Below are 26040 nucleotides of genomic sequence, written 5' to 3' on the forward strand. Positions count from 1 at the left end.
GAATAAGGAAGGCAGGAAAAGGGCCAAATGCTGGCAAGTGGGACTAGGAGAGATTGGGATGCCTGGGTCAGCATGGACGAGATGTACTGGAGGGTCTGTTTCAACGTTGTATGACTATCTGACTTTATTTGACTGCTACTGAGCAATTATCAATTGTATCACTGTATTCAGAGTTAATAGAATTAAGTGTTCACTAATTTCTATTTTTCAGAATCATGTCTTTGCAGAAGTCACATGATCTTCAAAACACAAGTTCTGTCTGCACATTGGGCGTCTTCATTATTTACCTTTAAGTGGTCACATTTGGGATGAAATCCAAGATACAGTCTCATTTAATATGACACATACACCATACTGATTATTCGTTCACAAGATTAAAGTGATTTTCGTAATAGGACATTCGTAATAATTCAAGCACATTGCACCATCTTGAAGGGACAGAAAGTATATAATTGGTGTTTTCTGTGTTTCTCTTTTTCCTGGCACAGACTAATGTTTCAACTCTTTCTGGTTATTTCTAAACCAAGCAACGCATAAGCTATTCTAAACTTTCAGGTGCAACTGATGCTTTTCTAAAAAATATATATACAGGAATCTTTTTGAAATAAATGCCTATTTTGTATTCTTTGTGCTGCAAGAAATAATGAATATTTGTTAAGCAATACTGCATGAAAAGCATTGTGATTTACATAATTATCATAATTCTTTATCCTTATGGCTGTTAGTAAATTTTATTTCTGTCATTACAGTGAGTATGCAAAAGTAACTCAAAGCTGAACAACACACTAATTCTTTACTTTAAGTCTGCAATTATGTTGGAATCTTTTCTTACTGTGTAATTCAGTGAGCAAGATACTGCCTTATTAGTTTATACCAAAAGGGAAATTCAATCAGCCTCTCTTCTTTCCCATTAAAACACAAATAAGATTGTAGTTATTCACCAAATTTTATAGTAAATGCAATTTTATAAATAGCATGTAAGTACAAGAACGATTGTTTTGCTATCTGAAACAATTACAACAGTAACATACTGTGATTTTGTTACATTTTGCTTTCAATATGTCCTCCAAACAAATTTCAACACCATGCACTGATAAACAATTCAATTTAAATACCTTCCTGGTAATTCCATAGATATTGAATATATGACCATTCAAAAGTCGTAATATGAACTCCCTCAAGACCTAGGAAGTAATGAGCTGAGTGATGAGTTCCAGATTCCTGCATTGATCCCTGCTCATAATTAAGGTAGTGATACAGAAGTTAACCTTAAGGATCACTGATGGAGTGTGTGCTGAAGAGGGAACTAGCAAAAGATTGAGAGATAATGGGAACTGCAGATGCTGGAGATTCCAAGATAATAAAATGTGAGGCTGGATGAACACAGCAGGCCAAGCAGCATCTCAGGAGCACAAAAGCTGACGTTGTGATTACTATAGAGTGACACATTCCAATGAATGCTAGTGTGTGGACATTAGAAAATGGTAAGTTCAGGATGAAATTTGATTTGCTCCACCCCATTACATTTAGCAAAGCATTCCTCATCTAGATTAGCAAAAGATTACAAAGCATTAGCTATGGACAAGAATTCCATCAATACATTTGGAAAGATAACCAAATATTTGTTTGGAAGTGAAGAGAACAGTCAGGAATTGGTTGATCTACAATAATGCACTATTGTTTAACCACAGTTCATATTACTATATTTATAAAATTATAATACAAACATAGTACAATGTAGTAAGCCAAAAACCAATTACACTGAAATTCTAATTTACCAACAGAATTGTTCATTATATTTTCATGGGCTTCACCATCTTGATTACCATTATTTTCAAAGTTACAACAGCAATACTCGGCAAAACATCTTTTTTAAAATTTCCGCGTAGTTCACTTAACAGTAACTTTAAGGTCAAACACAGAAATCAATGGAGACACATAAAACAAATCAAATCAGCACACTTTAAGGAGAGTAAAGCAGGATTCTACTCAATAAAAGAACAAGTGAAACAGGAGTACTATGCAGATTAGTAATGCATAATGATTGCAAAGGTTTTCTGTAAAACTCATATCCCTCCCAAATTTGTAGGTAAAGTCTACATTGTTAAATGTTGTTCATCGTTCTTTGTACTAATGTTACCATCACATCTAACTTAGTAAAACACACAGATAAACACACAAGCCATCCTATCATTGGGAAACCTTAAAAATAAATGGTATAACGAAATGGAACTATTGAACTGTTTATAAAATATATTGAAATTTTACAATTTTTCTTTTTACGAGTTATCTGTTTACAGTTTACTGCATTTCCTTTGTCTTTTGTAAGTATAGGATTAAGGCTTCTTTGAGATGCTTGCTGTTCATTCCTTTCATTTTGTGGTTTTCCTTTAAAAGGCTACAAATGTAATAAGAGTTTTATAAAAAAAAGTCAGCCATATTGATACATTAGTTAGTCAACAGATTTGTATATATGGACTAATGTTTGAAATAGATAAAAGAAATACCTGTTTATTTGGATTATGTCCTGATTTTGATGCATTCCGTACCTAATAGTGTGCAATAATTGAGCCGTAGTTATATGATTTTCAAGTGGTGCCATCTCTGCTTTGTTTTGAACTGACAGCTCATCTGTTGTGCGTGAAGTGCAATTGTACATTTTATTAGAATTATTTTTCTGCAAGATAAAAATGCAATTTTTAGATATTAACTATAAATCTTCTGTACTGGCAATCAATGAGCAATGCTGCATTACTTTCTGTATTTATACAGTTAAAGATTTAAAATTCTAATGTAAAGTTGGGTGGACACCATATTCTGAGCTTTATTGCATCTAAATATGAATCAAATTCTATGAAAGAAAACTTTTAACACACATTGTGAAAATGCATTTTCCATGATTTTCAAATTCAACTAATCTGGTTCCCTTTCATACATGGACACATGTATAATATGTTTCCTCTCATTCTTTAACTATATGTAAGTTAACTTCTTTTTAATTTATTGCCAAATCTGAAAAGTATTCCAATGAAAATCTGAAACAAAACGTAATATGAAGAAATAATTCTTATAGTTTTCATTCAAAAGCTGGTCAAAATTGCTTTAAATCATGATATAAATATGCTTTTAAACTTTTGATACAAATTAATAAACTGGACTTTAATGTGCATTACTTGCAGCCACTTTGCTTGACTTTGATACTTTGTTGTCCCGTTACTTCGTTTGAGTGTTTTTTGTAAAGGATACCAGCGGAATGCTGGAAGAACTGCTGCAGCCTGTTTATAAAAAGGGGGATAAAAAAGAAGTGCTGCTGTCACTGTGAAGTGGGATGTCAGTGCAAAAATCAGGTCACTTAACAAATAGAAAGAAGCCAGCTGACCGTTTGTACAAACTGCAATGGCATGGTGACAAACATTGTGCTGTATCCTCTTAAAAGCAATATACTGAAATGCAAATAAAAATGCTTGGGGAAACTCATGAAAGGAAACTCAGAAACTCTAGGATCAATAAAGCCTACTGCTAACTCACTTCAAAATATGAGCACAGACATTTGTCTTTTAAGTATTGGTGCCAAAGGTTCTAAAAATTACTACAACATCTTGTATTTGCAGAGTATTGTTAACATAATGTAACATTCCAAGGAGCATTATGAAACCAAGCATGACAACAAATCACATAAGGAGATATTAAGTCGGATGAACAAAAATTTGGTCAAAGAATGGACTTTTATGAACTTTGATTAATGCAAGAATATAAAAAAGGCACAGAGGCCTCAGGAGGAAATTTTAAATCCTTGGGGCTAGGCAACTGAAGGCATGACCACTAGTGGTGAAGCAATTATAACTGGAATAACAAGAGGCCAGAATTAAAAGGCAGCTGATATTTTGGAATAGAAGATAACGAAATGTGAGGCTGGATGAACACAGCACATTTCGGGCCTAGACCCTTCATCAGAGCTTTTGTGCTCCTGAGATGCTGCTTGGCCTGCTGTGTTCATCCAGCCTCACATTTCGTTATCTTGGATTCTCCAGCATCTGCAGTTCCCATTATCACTGATATTTTGGAATGCTCCCTGACTGGAGAAGATGAAAAGGATAGAAGGGGAAAGTTCATGAAGGGATTTCAAAACAAGAGTAAGAATTTTAAACTCAAGATGCTGCTTAACTGGAAGGAAATGTAAGTCAGTATGCAGAGGGTGATAGGGAAGCGAATTAAGACACGGACAGCATGGTTTTGGATGTCATCGAGTTTAAGAAGAGTAGAAAGTGGATGACGAATGAAAAGTACATTGGAACAGTCAAGTCTAGAAGTAATCAAGGCATCAATATCCGCATCAGATAGGCGGAGACAGGAGCACAGTGGTTGCTATAATGGAGAGCAAAATAGGCAGTAATAGTGATGGCACAAATATGAGATCAGAAGCTAATCAGAGGATCAAGTAGACTCATAGAATCCCTACAGTGTTGAAAGAGGCATCCAAACAGCATGCCACCCAGCATCCTGACCTATCACCATAATCATACATTAACCATGGCCAATCCATCCAACCAGCAAATTCTTGGACAGTACTGACTACTTTCACACGGCCAATCCACCTAACCTGCACATGTAAAACAAAATCAATGAGCACCAACTTTCTACATTCCTCACACACATCACCTCTTCCACAGATCAACTCTCTCTTTGTGACTCTTCCTTTGTCCATCTCTCTCTCTCTCTTTCTCTGGGAGGAAACCAGAACAGTCGGAGGAAACTTGCACAGAGACAAGGGAGAATGTGCAAACCCCCCACAGACAGCCCAAGCATGGTACCATGATTGTAGATGGACTGGCTTACATCAAGAATGTGGCTGGGGATATGGCTAGAGTTGGTAGCTAGTGAAAGGAGTTTAAAGTGGGACCAAAAACAATGGCTACTATCTTTCCAATACTGAATTGGAGGATGTTTCTGTTCATCCAGTATTTGCTTTCAGATAAAAAAGTCATAAAAAGAATACAACAAATATGCGATCTCTTTTTAATATAATTAGCTTCTTACTTAAGAATGTTTACATTTGTAGCTCATGCCAAGTCTGTTTCACCTTTGTGAAATATTTGTGAAAAGTAAATACACGTGACTGGTTTTTACTTTAATTTGCCCCATAATGTCACTTGGTTTTAAAGTAAGTTATTTTTAAAGGCCTGTTTCTCTGATACTTTTTTCACCATAATTTCCACTTCTATTTCATTGCACAGCATCACCATCACTGTCCCCATGACTCACATTGCGAAGATCTTGTCTCAGACCAGATTAGTGCTATTTTGGAGTGGCCATTCCTGATCCTCAAGGCACTCTCCCAATTATTGACCCTCCTGCTCAATACTTTCCTCCTCAGTTCTCCTTCTGAGAGATTCCTCCCCTGAACCCCATCCACTCATCATTTCACTCCAAGTATCGCTCATTCCCTCATTTGCCTTCTCTTCCTTGTCAGCCTCTCCCAAGGACTTGCTCACAATTAGTGTCTGGGAATGGAAATGGAAATGGTGAAGCTCAGCAGGGAAGCCGTCATAGAAAGAGAGAGATTCAATGAGAGAGAAAGAGAGAAAGAAAGAGAGAGTCGGATAAAGGGTAAGTCAGAAAGAGGAAGAGTCGATTTGTGGAAGAGGTGACGAGTGGGTGGAATGTAGAAAGAGTTAGGACTTATTGCTTCCTTTATTTTTAATTGTTACACTTTGGCAGTTAGTTCATTTACCAGGAGACAATTTAGCAATATAAAATATTTCAACTTACAGGTATAATGTTTTAATGTGTCTTATTTTTCTGGCGGGGAAGATTTTGCAGTACTCAATGACCCCTTTTACATTGGTTTTAATGAAAAAAAAGACCTGCTTAAAGTTGTTTTACTTAGTCATAATTTTCAAGAACACAACTACAACTTTAAGTGAGTTCAAAATAGAACATTCAGACATTGATCAGAAGCTGGAAAATTTTATTGATAAAATTGTAGACTATGGTGGTCTCAAAGAAATCTAATGGCTTACATTCCCTACATGAAGCTGCAAGAAATAGAACTTGTAAAACAAAGTGAAACATGAAAACTTCAATGATTGAGCATCAAAGCAGAACCTCAACAGGTTTAATGACATTGATTCCCTGAAGATTGCTGTACTTAAACTTCATTTATGTTGTGCATTGCAGGTCGTGAAAGCAACATTCAATCTGTTGCAGTTAACAAAAGTAGTTCTGCCAGCTATTTAGAATTATAGAAAATGAAAGAACTGTGGATGCTGTAAATCAAGAAACAAAACAGAAATTACTGGAAAAGCTTGGCAAGTCCGGTGTCATCTGTGAAGGAAGTAACAGAGTTAATGTTTCGGGTCCAATGACACTTCCTCAGAACTATAGAATTACAGAATGATACAATACAAAAGAAGGTCATTACTCCTGTCATGCCAGTAGACTGGCAGACCTGAGGTATATAAGCTAACCCTGTAGGTCAGTGACTAGGTATTGACCAATTATAAGACATTACATAATGTGTTATAAATTAATAAAATGTTTACCACAGACTGTGCTCTTCCAAATTCCTGTCGATCAGGAAACATGACAAATTCAAATGCTTCTGGTGGTGAATTGTTACCTTCTGTCTTGGTGATTGTAGCAGGCTGATAATTTTGACATTTCCATTGCATTCCTTCTTTAGTTAAGCATTGGAGAAAGTCACTTGTGTGGTCATGTCTACTGCAGCCAGATTTATATGAGAGCACACGCATTTCTTCTCTTGCCATATCAAGAGTTGGTTGTAAAGGACAAGTTGTAAGGCAACTTGTTGATAAACCTGCAACAGAGTTCTCGGAATCCTGAATACTTTTTCCATTGATTTGTTTGTTGATGACACTTTCTCTTGTACAACCACCATCTTTTATTTTCTTATCTATTGTGCTACATGCAATGCCATCTTTTAATTTGTTTAACATCCTTGAGTGAACAGATTTTTTAGATAAAGCTCTTTTGATTTGAAATGCCTCTTCTTTCCACTTTGCTTTCTCTTCACTGCAGATTTTCAAACATTTATTATTCCTTTCAATGTTTGAATAGTTGGATAGTCTACTTTTCGGGATAGACAAAAGTTCCTTTGCTGCTGACTGTTTACAAGCTTGAGAAGATTTTTTACAGTAGCTGCTATTCTCCTGATCACCACACTCAGAAATTGTTGATCTTGACTGCATTATTTGTGCTTGACTTTTTAACTCATTGTCGTTATGCATACAGTTTGGTACGGTCAACAGGGAATTTGTACACTTATTATCCAACCAGGTTACATTTTGAATATTACTGTTTTGCTGCCCATTTGTATGTTTTCTTGCCAAAGGCGCGGTAGTACATTTTCTGGAAATTGGTTCAGCCGTATTCTGAGAATTAGTAGCACACTGATTGAGATCTTTGGAGGTGATTTGCTGCAAAGGGGAATGTTTATCTTTCTGGCTAGTGAAATACTCTTCATTACTACACAACTCAATTTCTTTACTTGAACCATTTGTTGAATTTAACAAGTGTGATGAAATGATAATTGCTTCCACATTAAGGTTCTTGCATTTGAAATGCATTTGTGGTTGACACGGTTGCAGTAGGAAGTAACCTAAACAGGAAAGATAGCTTAATGAATAAGCAACAGTAACTTTTTACATTTATATAATGTCTTTAAGGAAATGAAATGTTCATTGACATGGCACAGAAATAAAACATATCAAACTATGATGAAATAAATTAATAGAGATAACCAAAAGAGAAGACTTTGAAATACAAAGTAAGTGAAGAGATAAGAGAGGCTTAAGAACTTAAGGACTTCTTGACTCAGGCTAAGGCAGCCGAGAATTCCACTTGTGATAGAAGAATGAAATGAAGGTGGGACGTGCATTAAATGACAGAAGACCAGATACTGTGAGGAAAACAGGGGTCAAATATTTATGCCAGGGCCATGCAACTGTCAGTTTTATTCAGCTCCAATTTCACTGTTAATACATCTGTGAGGTAAGGTACAGGTCATGATGCAGGATTGAAGAAAAGTACAGAAATGTTGATCCAATGGAGAGGTTTATAAGCAAATAGAAACAATTACAAGTTTTTGATAATATGGAGTCATTTCAGGTTATTGAATATCAGGAAAATGGGAAAGTAGAAGCCTACAGCTAAGCAGGATTTGTAAAAGAGTTGGGTGAATTGGAATGAACAATAAAACTCAGGGGATCATTAACGAGGCTTTTTTAGTCAAGCAATTCTGAATATTATGAAGAGCGGCCCAATGCTCGTGGGACTAAGGTAGATATGCCTCATTAGGGTAAAATTGCACAGCCATCAGTGTAGTGTGCACATCGCTGAATTGTGAGCCATGGCAGATGCTCTGTCAGGAGGAGGGGTGGCATCAAATCCAATCCACTCCTTTCTAGTAGTCACACATAAGGATTACCAGCAAGTGATCAAGTCCCAAGAATCCTGGCTGTTTTCCACATTCTAAACTGGAGCACTGAAGCAAATTGTACAGCCCAAACTGTCACTCCTTGAAGATAGCTAACTATAGCCTGATCAGGGAGAAAAACATAGGACTTTTCATTGTGTAGCTACTCACAGGATAACATCACTGAGCTCTTGGGAAAGAGTACAATTACAGTAATTGTGAAAGGCTCCCTGTGAGTCATGTAAATTACTGCTAATCATGAATAACCTTCAGGTTTTCTATTAGCGGTGACTTTTGTTGGCTGCAGCTGGTTGATCTTCATTTAGAAATAAACAGTCTGGTTCAAGTTGTACAAGTTTCATTTAGCGATGCACTGATTTGGTTTCCAAGACCAAAGCCAGCACTGAGTTTCACCTACCTGAATAAATTTAAACTTATCAATGAACTGGAACATTTATGAATGCCTGTCTTAGAGTATTAATCAGGATGCTAGATACGTGAACAGCTTCTTTCGTATTGGCTAACTATAAAAATGTAAAGCTGCTCAAATGATTCTGGCAAGGCTTACTTTAGTTTGAATGGTTATATTACTCATGTCGATGTGATTAGAAAATAGCTTGATTCACTTCCAAGGATGTCAATAGATTTTTTTTCCCCATTTTGAACTAAAACTGGACCACTCTCCTGTTTGTCTTAATTGTAGCTGGAGACTTTGATGTAAGTTGAGCATTCGCCAGCCCCAGCCAGAAGATCAGTCTTTTTCATTGCTCCCTATTTCATTTTCACATGTAGATACTCAGTGAATTTATATACTCTGACAGAGTTCTGAAGTTGCCAAACTTAAGGCTGTTCTAATGACAACCACGAAAGTATTTATGTTCCTCACTATGGAAGCTAGCCCCAATTTATTGTGCTTGAAGGAATATCTGTTTCAAAATGTTTTTTGGATTAATCCTACAATTAAATTTACAATGGAAACTTAATGCAATCACTATTCATCGGAGGCTGAGCAATGCTGATGAAATTCAAAACAAAAATCTATGAAATGCAGTACAATGGAATAGTGCGACTGAGGAGAAAACCATTTTTCATTTTTCCCCAAGCAGCTTACAGCCAATGAGGCATATCAACCATCCTGCCATCCTCTGCATTTTACAAACTTTAACACCATGTCCTGTCCAGCACAAAATCTTGCTTACCTCTCTCGAGTGCCTACTGATCCACATTTGCTCCCAATTCTCCAATGGTTCAATTCTCATTACTTGGAAAATTCACTCTTTGCCTTTCCCTTCTGCTAGAACCTTAACCAACTCTACAACTCTGACAAAGTTCCAACTTCCTGCTACTCAGGCCATTTTTCCACGCTTCCTGGTCTTCTTTCATCACCACTGGCACAATTGTGCCCATAGTCAATGGTGCCCTACGCTGAAAATGTAAGAGTGTCTAATCACTGAAATTTACCTGCTATTTCACAGCTAGCAGAAGAACTAAATTACCAAATGTCTCCATTACTAGTTCTGGGGCCACATCAAAGATTAATGAGTTAGCTAATTCAGTGATAGAGATTTTGCAACTAATCTGATGTGACTGAGCATTTCCTTCAATTAATTTGGTTTAACTTCCAGGTGCAGCAAAAAAAATCAAAAGCATGATTTGTTATGAAACTCCTATCTCATAAGACAGAAAAACATATATTAGGCAATAATAGATAGAGATAAAAGTGAAAATAATATTAGAATGGGAGAAGGATACCAATGGGGATAAAAGGAAAGATGGAATAATGAAAACAGTTTGTTAAATTTTGTGTGCATTGTTAATTTTCTTAAATATTTGATTTATATTAAGGTGTTAATACAACAATTGGTTTTCTTTTACTAGCTTTTGCGAGCAATTTTTATGGTATTTTGTGGCATTCAAACAGTTAAGTGCAAAAGGATTGCAGACTGCTTTACATCATTAAATCTCACTGCTGGTGATGGTTAGGCTTTGGCAAATATGGCTTGTAAGACAGGTTTTCTGATTTTGAGTCAGGAACCATGCAGGAGGGGAGCGAAGCACGCAATTGATGTTCTTTGTCATAAGTAGATTCTATCCACCCTATAGGCAAAGCTAATGGTATTTTAAGTGTGGTCTCAATCTGACAAAACAAATGTAAAAGCTCATTTGATCCTCTACACAATGACAAAGTCATAGCATACAGGTTAACTGTCCAGATGTTTTGCACAGTCTTTTTGTACACTGGACAATTGACTAGGAATGATGTAGGAGGATTTTTTTTTAATTTTGGCAACATTGGTAGGCCTTTGGGAAAAAAATTCAAGCTCCCTTGCCAGACTGATTCTTTGCAATTCACATATCATGATACAGAAGAAAAAATTAAACAGCAACAATGCAAATTCCTGAGTAAGTCTTCACATAAATTGTCACTTTGGCTCATTTCTTATCACTCACCTTTGTATCAAGTAGTTATGAGTTGAAACTGTCTTTCAGAACATACTTAAGAAAAGCTCTTAGAATAAATAAAGTGGTACTGAGGAAATGCTGAATTTTTTAGATGTTGTGAGCCCAATATTCATGACCATGCCCCAAACATTCCCCACCTACAATTGATGGGAGACATTAAATCATCATTTGACCCCATAATGGAACATCAGGCTACCATGTCCACAATGGTCACGAACCACCCAACCCCCACTATCACTGCCTCCAAGTCCATAGTCACCAAATCCCGCACACCTCATTTCTACCTCTTTCCCAAAGCCCACAAACAGGGCTGCCTGCGCAGATCCATTGGTTCTGCCTGCTTCTGCCCCACAGAACTAATTGCCTCGACTCGGTTTTCACCTCCCCTTGTCCAGTCCCTTCCCACTCAGATCTGCAATTCTTCGGACACTTTACACCAGTTTCGGAATTTCCAGTTTGCAGGCTCCAGCTGCCTCCTCTTTCGCATGGATGGTCTTCGGGGTCTCTGCTTCTTCTTGGAAAAAAAGGCCTAAACCGTCCTCAAGCACCACCATTCTCCACAGCTTGGCCAACTTCTTCCTCACTCTAAATAGCTTCTCTTTTAACTTTCTTCAGGCCGGGGGGGTGGCGATGGACACTCACATGGGCCTCAGTTACGCCTGACTCTTTGTGGGGTATGTTGACATTCCTTGTTTCAGTCCTATTCCATCCACCACTAATAATTCTCTCGCTCTTTGGCATATCGACAAGAACATTGGTGCTGCTTCCCTCTCTTTATGGAAATGGAAAAGTTTAACTATTTCACTTCCACCCCGCTCTCAACTTGACCTGGTCTATCTCCGAATGTTCCCTTCCACTCCTTGACATCTTTGTTTCCATTTGTGGAGATAAGCTGGCTGCCAATATCCACAATTAACCCAACGACTCCCACAGTTATCTTGACCAAGCATCCTCATATCCTGGTTCCTACTAAGAGTCTATTCCATTCTCTCAGTTCTTCCACTTCCATTGCATCTGTTCTGGCAATTCCAACTTTGACAAAGGGGGCCCCTGAAATGTCTACCGTCTTCCTCAATCCAGGGATCCTTAGCACTGCAACTGATAGCGTCTCAGCCAGGTCTGACCCATTTCCCATACTTCAGCCCTCATTCCCTCTTCCCTCCCACAACCATGTCCAATAGGATGCCACCACCAGACACAGATTTCCCTCCCCTCCCGTCCTTTGTCAGAATTCCAGAAGGACCATGCCCTCCAGAACTTCCTGATCCACTCTTCCTTCACTCCCAACAATCCTCCCCAGACCCACTGTTGCTTCGCCAGCAACCACATGTTTCAAACAAAGAAAATTGGCGAGTTGAAGGCTGTTTTGAAAGCTCAAAGGTCACATTTTTCTAACCTAGCAGCAAACGATAAGGCTTACACTGAAGCATCATTTTTCATTTGCCATCTTCTGGCAAAACACACTAAATCATTCACAGATGGTGAAGTAATTAAAGCTGCAATGATTGCAGCTGTTGATCCTTCAATTAGAGACTCCAAGAAAAATAAAGAAATTGTCATGTGATATGGTGCTTCCACAGTTGCGATGCAAGTTGATTCTCTGTCTCAAAACATCCTTCACCAACTACTAGAAGACTGCAAGTACTGCCTATTGCAATTTGATTAATCCATCGACATAACCTATACAGTCCTGCTGATTGATTTTGTGCATGTTGCTTTTAAGGACATAACAACTAAAGAGGATCTTCTCACCCTTTGGTCACTTAAAGAACAAACAAGGGGTGAGGATATTTACAACAATTTTTTTTAAAAATGCGCTTAAGAGAAACCTTCCAATCAAGAAAGTGTTTTCCATCACTACAGGTGCTGCACCAGCCATGGTTGGTGAAAATGTAGTCTTTGTTGTATTTTACAGAAATGATCGGCATTTCCCTCTTTTTATCAATTGCGTCGATATAACCCTCCACCGAGCTTTATCCATTAAAATGATGGACTTCTCGTGTACTGAGAGCTGTTGTTAATATCATAAGTTGGATTCAGCACCTTTTACTTAAATTTCTACTTGAACAATTCTGCGTTGCTGATGGTGAATTAATCCTCCAATGGAGTGGTTAAGTTGAGGAAAGATCTTGCAATGATTTGAAAATCTGATGCCTGAAATTGTCACTTTGCTTAAGCCAAGGAATGAAGTACGTAGTGAGCTGTCAGACAGTCGTTGCTTGACTTCAGGTCCCTTAAAAACATAACGTCAAAGTGGAATGTGCCGATCTGTGAACTGTAGGGAAAGGACAGAGACTTAGCGTAGTGATCAGTGCTATGAATTCATTCAAATTGAAACTGGGTCTGTGTTCCTCCCAATTGATAAAACAATGTGCTGCAACACCTCGAGTCTGGAGAAATTTCTAGAAAGAAATCGAAGACACCTAGAGAAGTGGTTCTAATCAGAAAGCATCTGTGCACGCTTGAGGAAGTTAGCAGAGGAATTCAACATGCAATTTCAGGAATTTGATCATTACAGATCATAGAATTCCTACAGTGTGGAAGCAGGCACTTCAGCTCAACACATCCACACTGACTCTCAGCGCATAAGGTTCCCCATGGCAGGCTGATGGAGAAAGTGAATTCACATGGGGTCCAGGGTGTGCTAGCTAGATGGATAAAAAACTGGCTGGGCAACAGGAGACAGAGGGTAGTAGTAGAAGGGAGTTCTCAAATTGGAGACCTGTGACCAGTGGTATTCCACAGGGATCTGTGCTGGGACCACTGTTGTTTGTGATATATGTAAATGATCTGGAGGAAGGTGTAGGTGGTCTGATCAGCAAGTTTGCTGACGACACTAAGATTGGTGGAATAGCTGATAGTGAAGGGGACTGTCAGAAATTACAGCAGAATATAGATAGACTGGAAAGTTGGGCAGATAAATGGCAGATGGAGTTCAATCCGGGCAAATGTGAGGTGATGCATTTTGGAAGATCAAATTCAAGGGCGAACTATACAGTAAATGGAAAAGTCCGAGGGAAAATTGGTGAACAGAGAGATCTGGGTGTTAAGGTCCATTGTTTCCCTGAAGGTGACAATGCAGGTCAATAGGGTGGTCAAGAAGGCATATGCCATGCTTTCCTTCATTGGGCGGGGTATTGAGTACAAGAGTTGGCAGGTCATGTTGCAGTTGTATAGGACTTTAGTTCGACCACATTTGGAGTACTGTGTGCAGTTCTGGTCGCCACATTACCAAAAGGATGTGGATGCTTTGGAGAGGGTACAGAGGAGGTTCATCAGGATGTTGCCTGGTATTGAGGGTGCTAGCTATGAAGAGAGGTTGAATAGATTAGGATTATTTTCATTAGAAAGACGGAGATTGAGGGGGGCCCTGATTGAGGTCTACAAAATCATGAGGGGTATAGACAGGGTGGATAGCAAAAAGCTTTTTCCCCAGAGTGGGGGACTCAATTACTAGGGGTCATGAGTTCAAAGTGAGAGGAGGAAAGTTTAAGGGAGATATGCGTGGAAAGTTCTTTACACAGAGGGTGCTGGGCGCCTGGAATGCGTTGCCAGTGGAGGTGGTAGACACAGACACGTTAGCGTCTTTTAAGATATATTTGGACAGGTACATGGATGGGCAGGGAGCAAATGGGCACAGACCGTTAGAAAAGAGATGACAGGTTAGACAGAGGATCTTGATCGGCGCAGGCTTGGAGGGTCGGAGGGCCTGTTCCTGTGCTGTAGTTTTCTTTGTTTTTTGTTCTTATCCCACTCAGACCCATCTCCCTATAACCTACACATCCCTGAACACTGTGGGCAATTTAGCATGATCAATCCACTCTAACCTGCACATCTTTGGACAGCGGGAGGAAACCGGAACACCTGGAGGAAACACACGCGGACATAGGGAGAATGTGCAAACTCCATACAGACAGTCGCCCGTTGGTGGAGTTGAACCTGGGTCCCTGGCACTGTGAGGCAGCAGTGCTAACCACTGAGCCACTATGCCACCCCTTTACACAGCTCATCACTACCCAGCTTCAGCATAACAGCTAACAAACACAACAGGCTACCAGCACAAGTGGCAGCATAGCAAGCCAGGCACAATCTTGACAGTGTGGAAACAAGCCCTTTGGCACAACAAGTCCACACTGACCCTCAGAGCATTCCACCCAGACCCATCCCCATAATCTACATATCCCTGAACACTTACGCACAATTTAGCACAGCTAATCCACCTCCCCTGCATATCTTTAGACCATGAGAGGAAACTGGAGCACCTAGCAGAAACCCACACAGACATGGGGAGAATGTGCAAACTCCACACAAGGCAGTTGCCTGAGGGTGGAATCGAACCTGGGTCCCTGGCTCTGTGAGGCAGCAGTGCTAACCGCTGGGCCACTGTGTAACAGAACAAATCATTATGATGATCACAAATCCATTCTACCAATAGGTGTTAGCGGGTCGGCTTCCAAATTCTGTCAGATGTTCGATTTGCAAAGCATTGAAGTTGCTATGGAGATATTTACTACGCAAAATGATATTGAACTGTAAGTCAGACCAATGGACAGTGATTTTTCGGGACTTGTGAACAGATGAAATACACACGTCTATTATCTTATCGTTTAAAATGAATGCTTACCTTGACTGCACATACTGCCAAAAGACACTATTGTCTTATGGATGCTATCAAGTTCAAGTATCACACTTAACTCTTAGATTGCCATTTGATCGACTGATACAACTAGCTAGCTCAAACTACATCCCAGACTTCAAGGCATGAGCAAATAATATGTAGCCACAGATATCACATTTAATAAAACAAATAATTATACACACTTTTGTTTTAAATTTATATAGCACTCAAAATAAATTGTTTATATTTTGTCTGGAATAGGTCTTGGGATGCCCTTAAAGTCAACAAGTGATCTTATGCTTAAAAAGGCTGCCAACCACTGGCGTAGTGTGTACAATCTAGCTTAAGGATCTCACCCTTTTAATGCCAGGGTCTTTTTGATCAGTCTGTGATGCACCTCCTCAAAGGTCAATACTGCTTTGCTGATGCACAGCATTCTGAACTAAGCTTTTCTAATGGAGTCCAATTAGTAACCTGTAGAGCTGTAACATAACTTTCATTCTCCCTGTTCCTGTTTGTTTTGACTTCCTTAACAATTGCAGGTTTTAGGGCATGAGGAGGTATGAGGGAAGAGTTGCACAAAGAATATTCATTTTAATTTACATTATTCAGTTATCCCTCACAGAGAATCCACAGAACACACAACAGTACAGCACAGTACAGGCCTTTCGGCCTCAGATGTTCTGCCGAACTTTTACCCTAATCCTAAGGTCTATCCAACCTCCAACCCTACCTTACACTGTTATCCATTTGCCTATCTCATAGGCTCTTAAATGTCCCTAATGAGACCGACTCCACTACCCTCTCTGGCAATGCATTCCACAACCCACCGCTATGAATAGAAACCATACCTCTGACATCTCCGCGATATCTACCTCCACCCACTTTAAAACTATACCCCCGCGTAATAGCTACCTCCACCCTAGGAGAAAGTCTCTGGCTGTCTACTCTATCTATACCTCTGATCATTGTGTACACCTCTGTCAAGTCACCTCTCATCCTTCGTCGTCCTAAAAAGAAAAGCCCTAGCGCTCTCAACCTTTCCTCGTAAGACCTTCCCTCCATTCCAGCTGACATCCTGGGAAATCTCCTCTGCACCTTTTCCAACATTTCCACATCTTTCCTGCAATGAGGTGACCAGAACTGGACACAATACTCCAGATGTGGCCAAACCAGGCTTTTGTAAAGCTGGAGCATAACTTCACGGCTCTTGAACTCAATCCATCTATCAATGAAACCTAACACACCATACAACTTCTTAACAAATCTATTCACCTGAGTGGCAACTTTCAGGGAACTGTGGACATGAACCCGAAGATCCTTCTGTTCCTCCACAATGCCAAGAATCTTTCTGTTAACCCTGTATTGTGCTTTCAAGTTTTTTCTTCCAAAATAAATCACCTCACACTTTTCAGGGTTAAGCTCCATCTGCCACTTCTCAGCCCAGGTCTGCATATTGTCAATGTCCTTTGTAACCAAGAACAGCCCTTCGCACTGTCCACAACACGACCCACCTTCATATCATTCGCAAACGTGCTAATCCACCCTTCCACTCCTTCATCTAAATCATTTACAAGAATCACAAATAGAAGAGGGCCCAGGACAGATCCTTGTGGTACACCACTCATAACTGAGCACCATGTTGAATATTTTCCATCCACTATCACCCTTTGTCTTCTAAAGGTCAGCCAATTCTGAATCCAATCTGCCACATTTCCCCCATCCCATGCTTCCTTACCTTCTGAATGAGCCTACCATGGGGAACCTTATCAAACACCTCACTTAAATCCACGTGTACCACATCCACTGCTGTACCCTCATCCATGTGTTTGGTCACCTCTTCAAAGAATTCGATAAGGTTTGGGAGACATGATGTACCCCTCACAATTCCATGCTGACTATCAAGAATCAAACTGTGTATTCCCAAGTGATCATAAATCCTACCTCTCAGAGCCCTTTCTAATAATTTGCCCACCACAGATGTAAGACTAACTGGTCTGTAATTTCTGGGTTTATCCTTATTCCCTTTCTTGAACAAGGGAATGATGTTTGCCTCTCTCCAATTTATACCCGTGGACAGTGAGGATGATAAGATCATTGCCAAAGGGCCTGCAATCTCTTACCCCACTTCCCACAGAATCCTTGGATAAATCCCATCAGACCCAGGAGACTTATCTAGCTTCAACTTCCTCAAAATTCCTCACACATCTTCCTTCCTAACAGCAACCTCCTCTAGCCTACCAACCTATTTCACACTGTCCTCCCCTACAACTAGCTCCCTCTCAGTTGTGAATACCAAAGAAAAGAATTCATTAAGGACCTCTCCTATTTCTTTAGACTCTGTGCACAAATTCCTTTATAATCCTCGATCGGCCCTACCCTTTCTCTGGTCATTGTTTTATTCCTTATGTACGAGTAAAAAGCCTTGGAGTTTTCCTTGATCCTATCTGCCAAGGTTTTCTCATGTCCCCTTATAGCTCTCTTAAGCCCTTTCTTCAGCTCCTTCCTGGATAACGTGTATCCCTCTAGAGACTTTTCTGTTCCTTATTTCCTAAACCTTACATGAGCCTCCTTCTTCCTCTCATCCTGTCATTCAACCTCTCGAGAACCAAGGCTCCCTCACTCGGCCGCATCTTCCCAGCCTGCTAGGGACAAACATATTGAGCACACGCAATATGCATTCCTTAAACAATCTCCACATTTCAATGGTGTTCTTCCCTGACAGCATCTGTTCCCATTTTATGTTACCCAGTTCTTGCCTAAAAGAATTGTAAATACCCTTCCCCCAATTATATACCTTACCCTGCTGTATGTACCTGTCTTTTTCCATGACTATTGTAAAACTAACAGAGCTACGATTACTACGGTCAAAATGCTCTCCTACCAACACGTCTAACACTTGGCCCAGTTCACTGCCAAGCACCAAATCCAAAGTGGCCTCTCCTCATGTTGGTTTATCAACATACTGTGTCAGGAATCCTTCCTGAATGAACTGGGCAAAATCTGCTCCATCTAAACTATTACAACTAAAATGTTTCCAACCAATATTTGGAAGTTGAAGTCACCCATGACTACAACCCTGTGACTTCTGCACCTTTCCAGTATCTGCCTCCCAATCCACTCCTCCAGTTCTCTGAAAGGGTCTGTAAAAAAACCCCGACAAAGTGACTGCTCCTTTCGTGTTTCAGGCCTTAACCCAAACTGACTCTGTAGACATATCACTCTTGAACTGCCTTTCATTAGCTGCTATACTAGCCCTGACTAGCAATGCCACTCTGCCACCTCTTTTCCCACCCTTTTAAAGCATCTAAATCCCGGAACTTCCAACAACCATTCCTGTGGCTAAGTTACCCAAGTTTCTGAAATGGCCACAACATTGTAGCACCAAGTACTAACCCAGACTCTAAGTTCATCTGCCTTACTTCCAATGCATCTAGCATTGAAGTATACTCACGTCAAACCATCTCTGTGTCCACAATTACGGACCATCGACCGCATTTCTTCATTAACAACCTCACTCCCTGTTGTGTCTGTTGGAAGGATGAATACCTCATCCTCTGAATTACAAATCCGGTCCCCCACCCCCTGCCAATCTAGTTTAAACCATCCCACATAGCTCAAGCAAACCTCCCGCCCAGGATATTTGTGCCCTTCCAGTTCAGGCGCAACTATCCTTACTATACAAGTCCCACCATCCCCAGAATGTTAGAACATAGAACATTACAGCACAGTACAGGACCTTCGGCCCTCGATGTTGTGCCGACCTGTCATACCGAACTGAAGCCCATCTAACCCATACTATTCCATGTATGTCTATATGCTTATCCAATGATGACTTAAATGTACCTAAAGGTGGCAAATCTACTACCGTTGCAGGCAAAGCATTCCATTCCCTTACTCCTCTCTGAGTAAAGAAACTACCTCTGACATCTGTCCTATATCTTTCACCCCTCAATTTAAAGCTATGCCCCCTCGTGCTCGCCGTCACCATCCTAGGAAAAAGACTCTCCCTATCCACCCTATCTAACCCTCTGATTATTTTATATGTTTCAATTAAGTCACCTCTCAACCTTCTTCTCTCTAATGAAAACAGCCTCAAGTCCCTCAGCCTTTCCTCATAAGACCTTCCCTCCATACCAGGCAACATCCTAGTAAATCTCCTCTGCGCCCTTTCCAAAGCTTCCACATCCTTCTTACAATGCGGTGACCAGAACTATACGCAATACTCCAACTGCAGCCACACCAGAGTTTTGTACAGCTGCAGCATAACCTCTTGGTTCCGGAACTCGATCCCTCTATTAATAAAAGCTAAAACACTGTATGCCTTCCTAACAGCCCTGCCAACCTGGGTGGCAACTTTCAAGGATCTGTGTACATGGACACCAAGATCTCTCTGCTCATCTACACTACCAAGAATCTTACCATTAGCCCTGTACTTTGCATTCCGGTTACTCCTACCAAAGTGCATCACCTCACACTTGTCTGCATTAAACTCCATGTGCCACCTCTCAGCCCAGCTCTGCAGCTTATCTATGTCTCTCTGCAACCTACAGCATCCTTCGTCACTATCCACCACTCCACCGACCTTGGTGTCATCTGCAAATTTACTAACCCATCCTTCTACGCCCTCATCCAGGTCATTTATAAAAATGACAAACAGCAGTGGACCCAACACCGACCCTTGCAGTACCCCACTAGTAATGTGCTCCAATTAACCACATAATGGAAGCCCTCCCTCCTACACCAGCCCTGTAGCCATGTGTTTAGCTGTACTCTCTCCCTGTTTCTTACCTCGGTATCATTTATAGTTGTCAGACTCAGAAATTTAGGGGGATTGATTCTGACTGAGAGCTGTGAACCCTGCTGCTGCCAAAACATTTTCATGGAATCTCAGAATTGTCATGGCATAGAAGGAGGCCATTCGACCCATCTTGCCTGCACTGATTCTATTACCTGGTACCAATCTCCCACATTTTCCTCATTGATGTGCACACCATTTCTATCCATATAACCGCACCCCCTACCTCAATTGAACTTGTCTCCACCAAATTTCCAGGCAGGGTATGCCATATCTTCACTATTTGCTATGTGAAAAAGTTTGGTGTTGCCTTTTAAACGGTATAAGAAACAGGTTGATTTTCAATGACTGCCATACTTTACTTCGAGGACAGAAGTAAGAACAGCCAAAATGGTACAAAACTACATTTCTCTCTCTATCATCTTTAACTACCCCGTAATATTTCATTACTTTTGAAGCACAGTCATTTTTTTTGTTTTGTTGACAAACATGGTGGTCATTCAAATCACAGGAAATGAGATCAGTGATCTGTTACTTTATTTTGCTGGTGTGGGTCGGGGATCAATGCTGGCTAGACACCATGAGAATTCCCTGCTCCTATTTAAACAGCATCACTTGGCTGAACCTACATGGGGCGCAGGATCTTCTGTCCCATCACACCCTCTGGCTCAAAGATTAAGGAACAGCACAAAGGGAGACCAGCTGCCCCACATCCATCTAATGACCAATTAAGCAGGAGACTTACCTCAGAGAGCAGCAAGCCAGTCAGAGGCTGAGTGAGGAGGTCAGCTGTGCTTTTTTTCTCATTTATTCATTTGTGGGATGAGGGCATTGCTGGGTAGGCAGCATTTATTGCCCGTCCCTAATTGCCCACAGGGCAGTTAAGAGTCAACCACATTGCTGAGGTCTGGAGTCACGTGTAGGCCAGACCAGTTAAGGATAGCAGTTTCCTTCCCTAAAGGGCATTAGTGAGCCAGACGTTTTTTTCCAACAATCGACAATAGATTCAGGGTCATCATTAGATTCTTAATTCTAGATATTTATTGAATTCAAATTCTATCACCTGCTATGGCAGGGATTCGAACTTGAGTCTCCAGAATATTATCTGGATTAACAGTCCAGTGATAATACCACTAGACCATTGACTCACCTGCTGGGCATCGAACTTCTCCCTCCTTCAACACCCCAAGTGTCAAACTGGTTAACTTCAGGAAGGGGCGGTGTATGAGAAGCAGTGGACGCAAGGGAATTTTTGTGGGGAAACTTCCAATGGCCTCAAGGGTGCTGTTCAGTAGATATCCACCACTCGGCCCACTATCCACCACCAGCCCACACAGCAAAACATATCCAGCAGGACCCATGGTCTGGGCTTCAACCTGTGTTGGTTCAATCCTCTCAGGGGTGGGATGAGGTCCTTGAGTGAACACTAGTTCCCCACTTAAAGGTTGCAATTGGTCGACTGGTGGAAAAAGCCATCCCACAACACCTGCAGTGGTGAAAGGGCAAGTGCTTGGCTACCTGATGAATTGACTTCCCCTCCCGCCATTCCCACCTCAACCCTCTCCTTCCCTCCACCAGCCCCCAACCTTCAAAACCACTGTCAGATGTTTTTGTAACTGTAGCCATGAAATCTACCTGAAAAGTAGATATGACTTCAGTAATCTTGGAGCCAAGGCAGCACTTCAAGAAATATAACACTTCTTCAAAGCTGAACCAAGGTATAATCCAAATTATGTGCTCAAGCAACACAGCAGAGTTTGAAACTATAACCTTATGACCCAGATGAAAGAATACCACCATTACGTCAAGCTGATGAAATACAAGGGAATTTTCACAGCCAGGTAATTTTCAAGGAAGCAACAAGTACAGCTTCAGACATGTGCCAGGATGTGACGCCAGAAGATGTATGCAATTGAAATTTATAGTGATATGAGAATGACAGTATATGTTGCCCTACCATCATCAGTGACAGAGTCATTCACTTCCCATCGAGTATAAGAAAACAGGTTGCTATCCCATCTGTAAGAAAATATTCAATGTAAAATATTTAATAGTAAAGAAAATGCACTACAGTATCAAAGGGGCTGCTGACGTGTTAACAACCAACTGTGCAAGACTAGCGGTGATCAATTTCAACTCTGCCAGTTCTAAAGCAAATTGTACCATGTATCTCAGGAATATTTAACCAAAATTTTACCAAGCATTTTGTGATGGGATGGGAAAAAAGAATGTTGGGAAAACACAAAAATTTGCTGTTTCCTCCGTTGATCATGATTTATAATCGTGAGCATGGGGTCCCTGCCTGGATCTTTACCAAGTATAGTTGGAAAGGGCCTAATGACAAACCGTATCTGTACTGGTGGAGAATGAGCTAGAATTACATGTCAGCTATCTTTATCTGGGGCAGTGGCTCATAATTTTACCACCTTCAGGGATTTACCTCATGATCCTGCTGCCAGCCTAAGAGGGTATTTCTGGATGAGGCAACAAGGAAATGAAGTCTCGGATCTTACTTTGGGTGCTGAATCCTGCTCATGTCTGATGCATGGGTCAGTCTTCTCACCTCAATCTCATGTATACTTCATGCAGAGCAGCAAACTTGTTTGTATGAATGACAATCAGCTACCAAATTATACCAGGTTACTGAAACAGTTCCAGTATTGCAACCATATTCACACAGCCAGCCTACCATTGCTGACTTCCTCAGCCTTTCCCTCCTCCCAACATACCTTCTACGTGTGGTTACAACCTCCCGCTCCTCTCATCCACTGGAAGTGTACAGCTTTCTGTTCCCATGTTGACTGGAGGAATAACTAAGGGTGCTGTCACTAAAAATTGGAGTTACCCTTCCCCTGAATACAACTGATTACATGCAGCATTCCTTGAAGTACCCATTATGTACTCAGCGTGCAAGAAGCCAGCAGGCTGGTCTTTAAACATAGCAGCTCTCTTAGGGTGGAACTTTCTGCCGTGATTCGCTCAAAAACACAAAAACCCAAGGATGCCCCAACCCAAACTGCTTCATTACTTAGGGTTTAGAAGAGTGAAGGGTTTTCATTTCGAAACATAGAAGATTCTGAGGGGGTGAGACAGGGTAAATGTTGTGGAAAATGTTTCCACTACTGGGGAATCTTGAACCAGGTGACACAGTTACAGAATAAGCGGACACTCATTTAAAACTGAGACAAAGGAATTTCTCATCCCAGAGAGCTGTACAGGCTAGATTGTTAGAAGTATTTAAAGAGGAGGTAGATGTATTTTTGAAATATGTAGAGTTGAGGGCTATCAGGAGCCGGAATGGAAGAGGAATTGAGGCCTAGGGCTAATCATCTTTTTGAATGGCAGGGCAGGTGAGAAAGGCCTGCTGGCCTTCTCCTGCTCATACTCCTTATGTCTCTCTGCTGTAGGAAAAATGTTGTGGAACTTGAAAGGGTTCACAAAAGGTTCACAAGGATGTTGCCAGTGTTGGAGTGTTTGGGTTATTGGGAGAGGCTGAATAGGCTGCGGCTATTTTCCCTGAAGCATCAGAGGCTGAGGTTTACAAAATGATGAGAGACATGAACAGGGTGAATAGCTGAGGTCTTTTCCCCCACGTAGGGGAGTCCAAAACTAGATATGGGTTTAAGTTGAGAGGGAAACAATTGAAAAGGCATCTGTGGGGCATTTTTTTTTCAGTCAGAGGCTAGTGTAGATGCAAAATGAGCCGCCAGAGGAAGTGATGAAGACTAGTACAATTATTACATTCAACCGGCATTGAGATAGGTATATGACTAGGAGAGGTTTTGAGGGAGTTGAGCCAAATACCAGCAAATAGGACTAGATTAATTTCAAATATCTGGTCAGAATGGACAAGTTGGACCTAAAGGTCTGTTTCAGTGCTATACATCTCTGTGACTCTATGACGATGACTCAATGTTGTTCAATAAGTGGCTAAGGCCGATAACTTAGATACTTTCAAAAGGAAACTGGATGAGTATGTGATTAAAAAATGGAACAGGCAGACGTTCTGAAAAGCTGACAAAGATGATTAAATGGAAGCAAACTCAACGACACGGACTAATCGGTTGAATGTGTTGTTGGATCCAGTCTACGGCCATTCACTTTCCAATGAGTAGAAAGTTTGAATCACACCTACTTGTTTGTATTCAATCTCTTTGGCTGACCCAATCTAATCTTCACAAGTGACATTTTAAATTAAATGAACTTGCAACAGTGCATCACTGTTCATTCTACATTTCTATAACAATTTGCTTATTATTAATCGCGAATATTATTCCGTAGAAATCTGAGTTGATATAATTATTAATGTTCTAAGCGGGCGTGTTTGCAAACCTCCAGATAATTCTCGTAAATAACAAATCGGATTTGTACTTTGTCACTAATACCTTTAAGAACTTCGAAGACAAGGAACGCGTATTATTTATTTACAAGCCAAATGAACCGCCTACAAACTATAAGTTGCATTTATAGTATAGTATGCACTGTGAATTGAAATACAAACTAAATCGCCATTGCAAAAAAAAGGAAACTTATATGGTTTCAGAAATGGTTTGAGAAATAAACCTCAGCCAGCTTACTGTGATCAACGAATCCTATCTTGTGAATGCTCAAATCTATCATACAGCTTCCTCGGTGAAAGCTCCGAGGACGCTCGGTGTAAGGTTCAGCCTGAGTTTCGAGTTGCTAAAAGAGGGGTCATCAGTACCTGTGACTCCATACTTTTCCGTTAGTTTGCTGCCGATTCGCCCTCATTGTTCCCTTTTCCTCGTCCCTAAATCCTTTTTACGGACGCAGGTTTTGCAATGTTTCCTGTTACCGCCCTTGAGAATTACAGAAGAGTGTAACCAGGCAATTGAAGGTGTGGCTCTGCTTTTCACCCTAACTCACGATAGGTAGGCGCACCAGACCTTTCCAGTTCCAGCACTCCCGAGGAACAAAGACAGTTCAGAGTTAGAAATAAGTTGAACATAAACAAAATGCACAAACTCATATCAACCTGAGAGGACTTCATGCACCTCACTGTAGTCTATTGCACCTACGTTTTTATACACAAAAGAACACGCCTTACCTCCACAGAAGAGCTTTAATAATTGGTTTATAATTGGGTACCTCCTGGAATGCTGCTCGATTTTCAGGTCACAAAAATGTCTGCATTGTCTGCAACTTTTGGGGAGGTGATGGCTTAATTAACAGTAGACTATAAACAGTAGATTATAGACTCAACTTCCAGGGGACCTAGGTTTGAATTCCCTCTGGGCAGATGGTGAACTTTGAATTCCATAAATATTTGGAATTCAGAATCTAATGATAATTGTGAAATTAATAATGATTGTCAGAAAAGCCCATCTTGCTCACTAATGTCCATTGCTTATGAGGAAGGAAGTTGCCATCCTTAACTGGTCTGGCCTGCATGTGGTCAGAGATAACGGGAACTGCAGATGCTGGAGAATCCAAGATAACAAAGTGTGAAGCTGGATGAACACAGCAGGCCAAGCAGCATCTCAGGAGCACAAAAGCTGATGTTTCAGGCCTAGACCCTTCATCAGAGAGGGGGATGGGGTGAGGGTTCTGAAATAAATAGGGAGAGCACGGAAGGTGGACCGAAGATGGATAGAGGAGAAGATAGATGGAGAGGAGAGTATCGGTGGGGAGGTAGGGAGGGGATAGGGCAGTCCGGGGAGGACGGACAGGTCAAGGGAGTGGGATGAGGTTATTAGGTCGGAAATG

The 26040-nt window shown here is 40.7% G+C and overlaps 2 protein-coding genes across 3 annotated transcripts in view; one reads left to right on the plus strand and one right to left on the minus strand.

Annotated features, from left to right (window-relative positions):
- The window catches only part of LOC125456654 (phospholipid phosphatase-related protein type 5-like), a 122854-nt gene extending 119705 nt beyond the window's left edge, over positions 1 to 3149 (plus strand). Inside the window, exon 6 of the mRNA XM_048539980.2 lies at positions 212 to 3149. Within this exon, the coding sequence (XP_048395937.1) occupies positions 212 to 238 (27 nt within the window). The 3' untranslated portion in view covers positions 239 to 3149. The remainder of the gene's footprint in view (positions 1 to 211) is intronic.
- Positions 1677 to 25125, minus strand: LOC125456653 (uncharacterized). 2 transcript variants are annotated; one of them, XM_048539977.2, is made up of 6 exons: positions 25019 to 25125; positions 22271 to 22332; positions 6543 to 7618; positions 3174 to 3275; positions 2508 to 2677; positions 1677 to 2398 (listed from the first exon to the last, which is right to left on the minus strand). In XM_048539977.2, the coding sequence occupies exons 1-6, from the start codon at positions 25063 to 25065 to the stop codon at positions 2302 to 2304; spliced, it is 1554 nt and encodes a 517-aa protein (XP_048395934.1). In that variant the 5' UTR covers positions 25066 to 25125; the 3' UTR covers positions 1677 to 2301. The 2 variants fall into 2 exon arrangements, with proteins under 2 accessions (XP_048395934.1, XP_048395935.1); XM_048539978.2 differs by lacking the exon at positions 22271 to 22332 and having other exon boundaries at positions 25019 to 25114.
- Positions 25126 to 26040: the final 915 nt, after the last annotated feature.

Source organism: Stegostoma tigrinum, chromosome 8 (assembly GCF_030684315.1).
Source record: "Stegostoma tigrinum isolate sSteTig4 chromosome 8, sSteTig4.hap1, whole genome shotgun sequence".
NCBI classification, from domain to species: domain Eukaryota; kingdom Metazoa; phylum Chordata; class Chondrichthyes; order Orectolobiformes; family Stegostomatidae; genus Stegostoma; species Stegostoma tigrinum.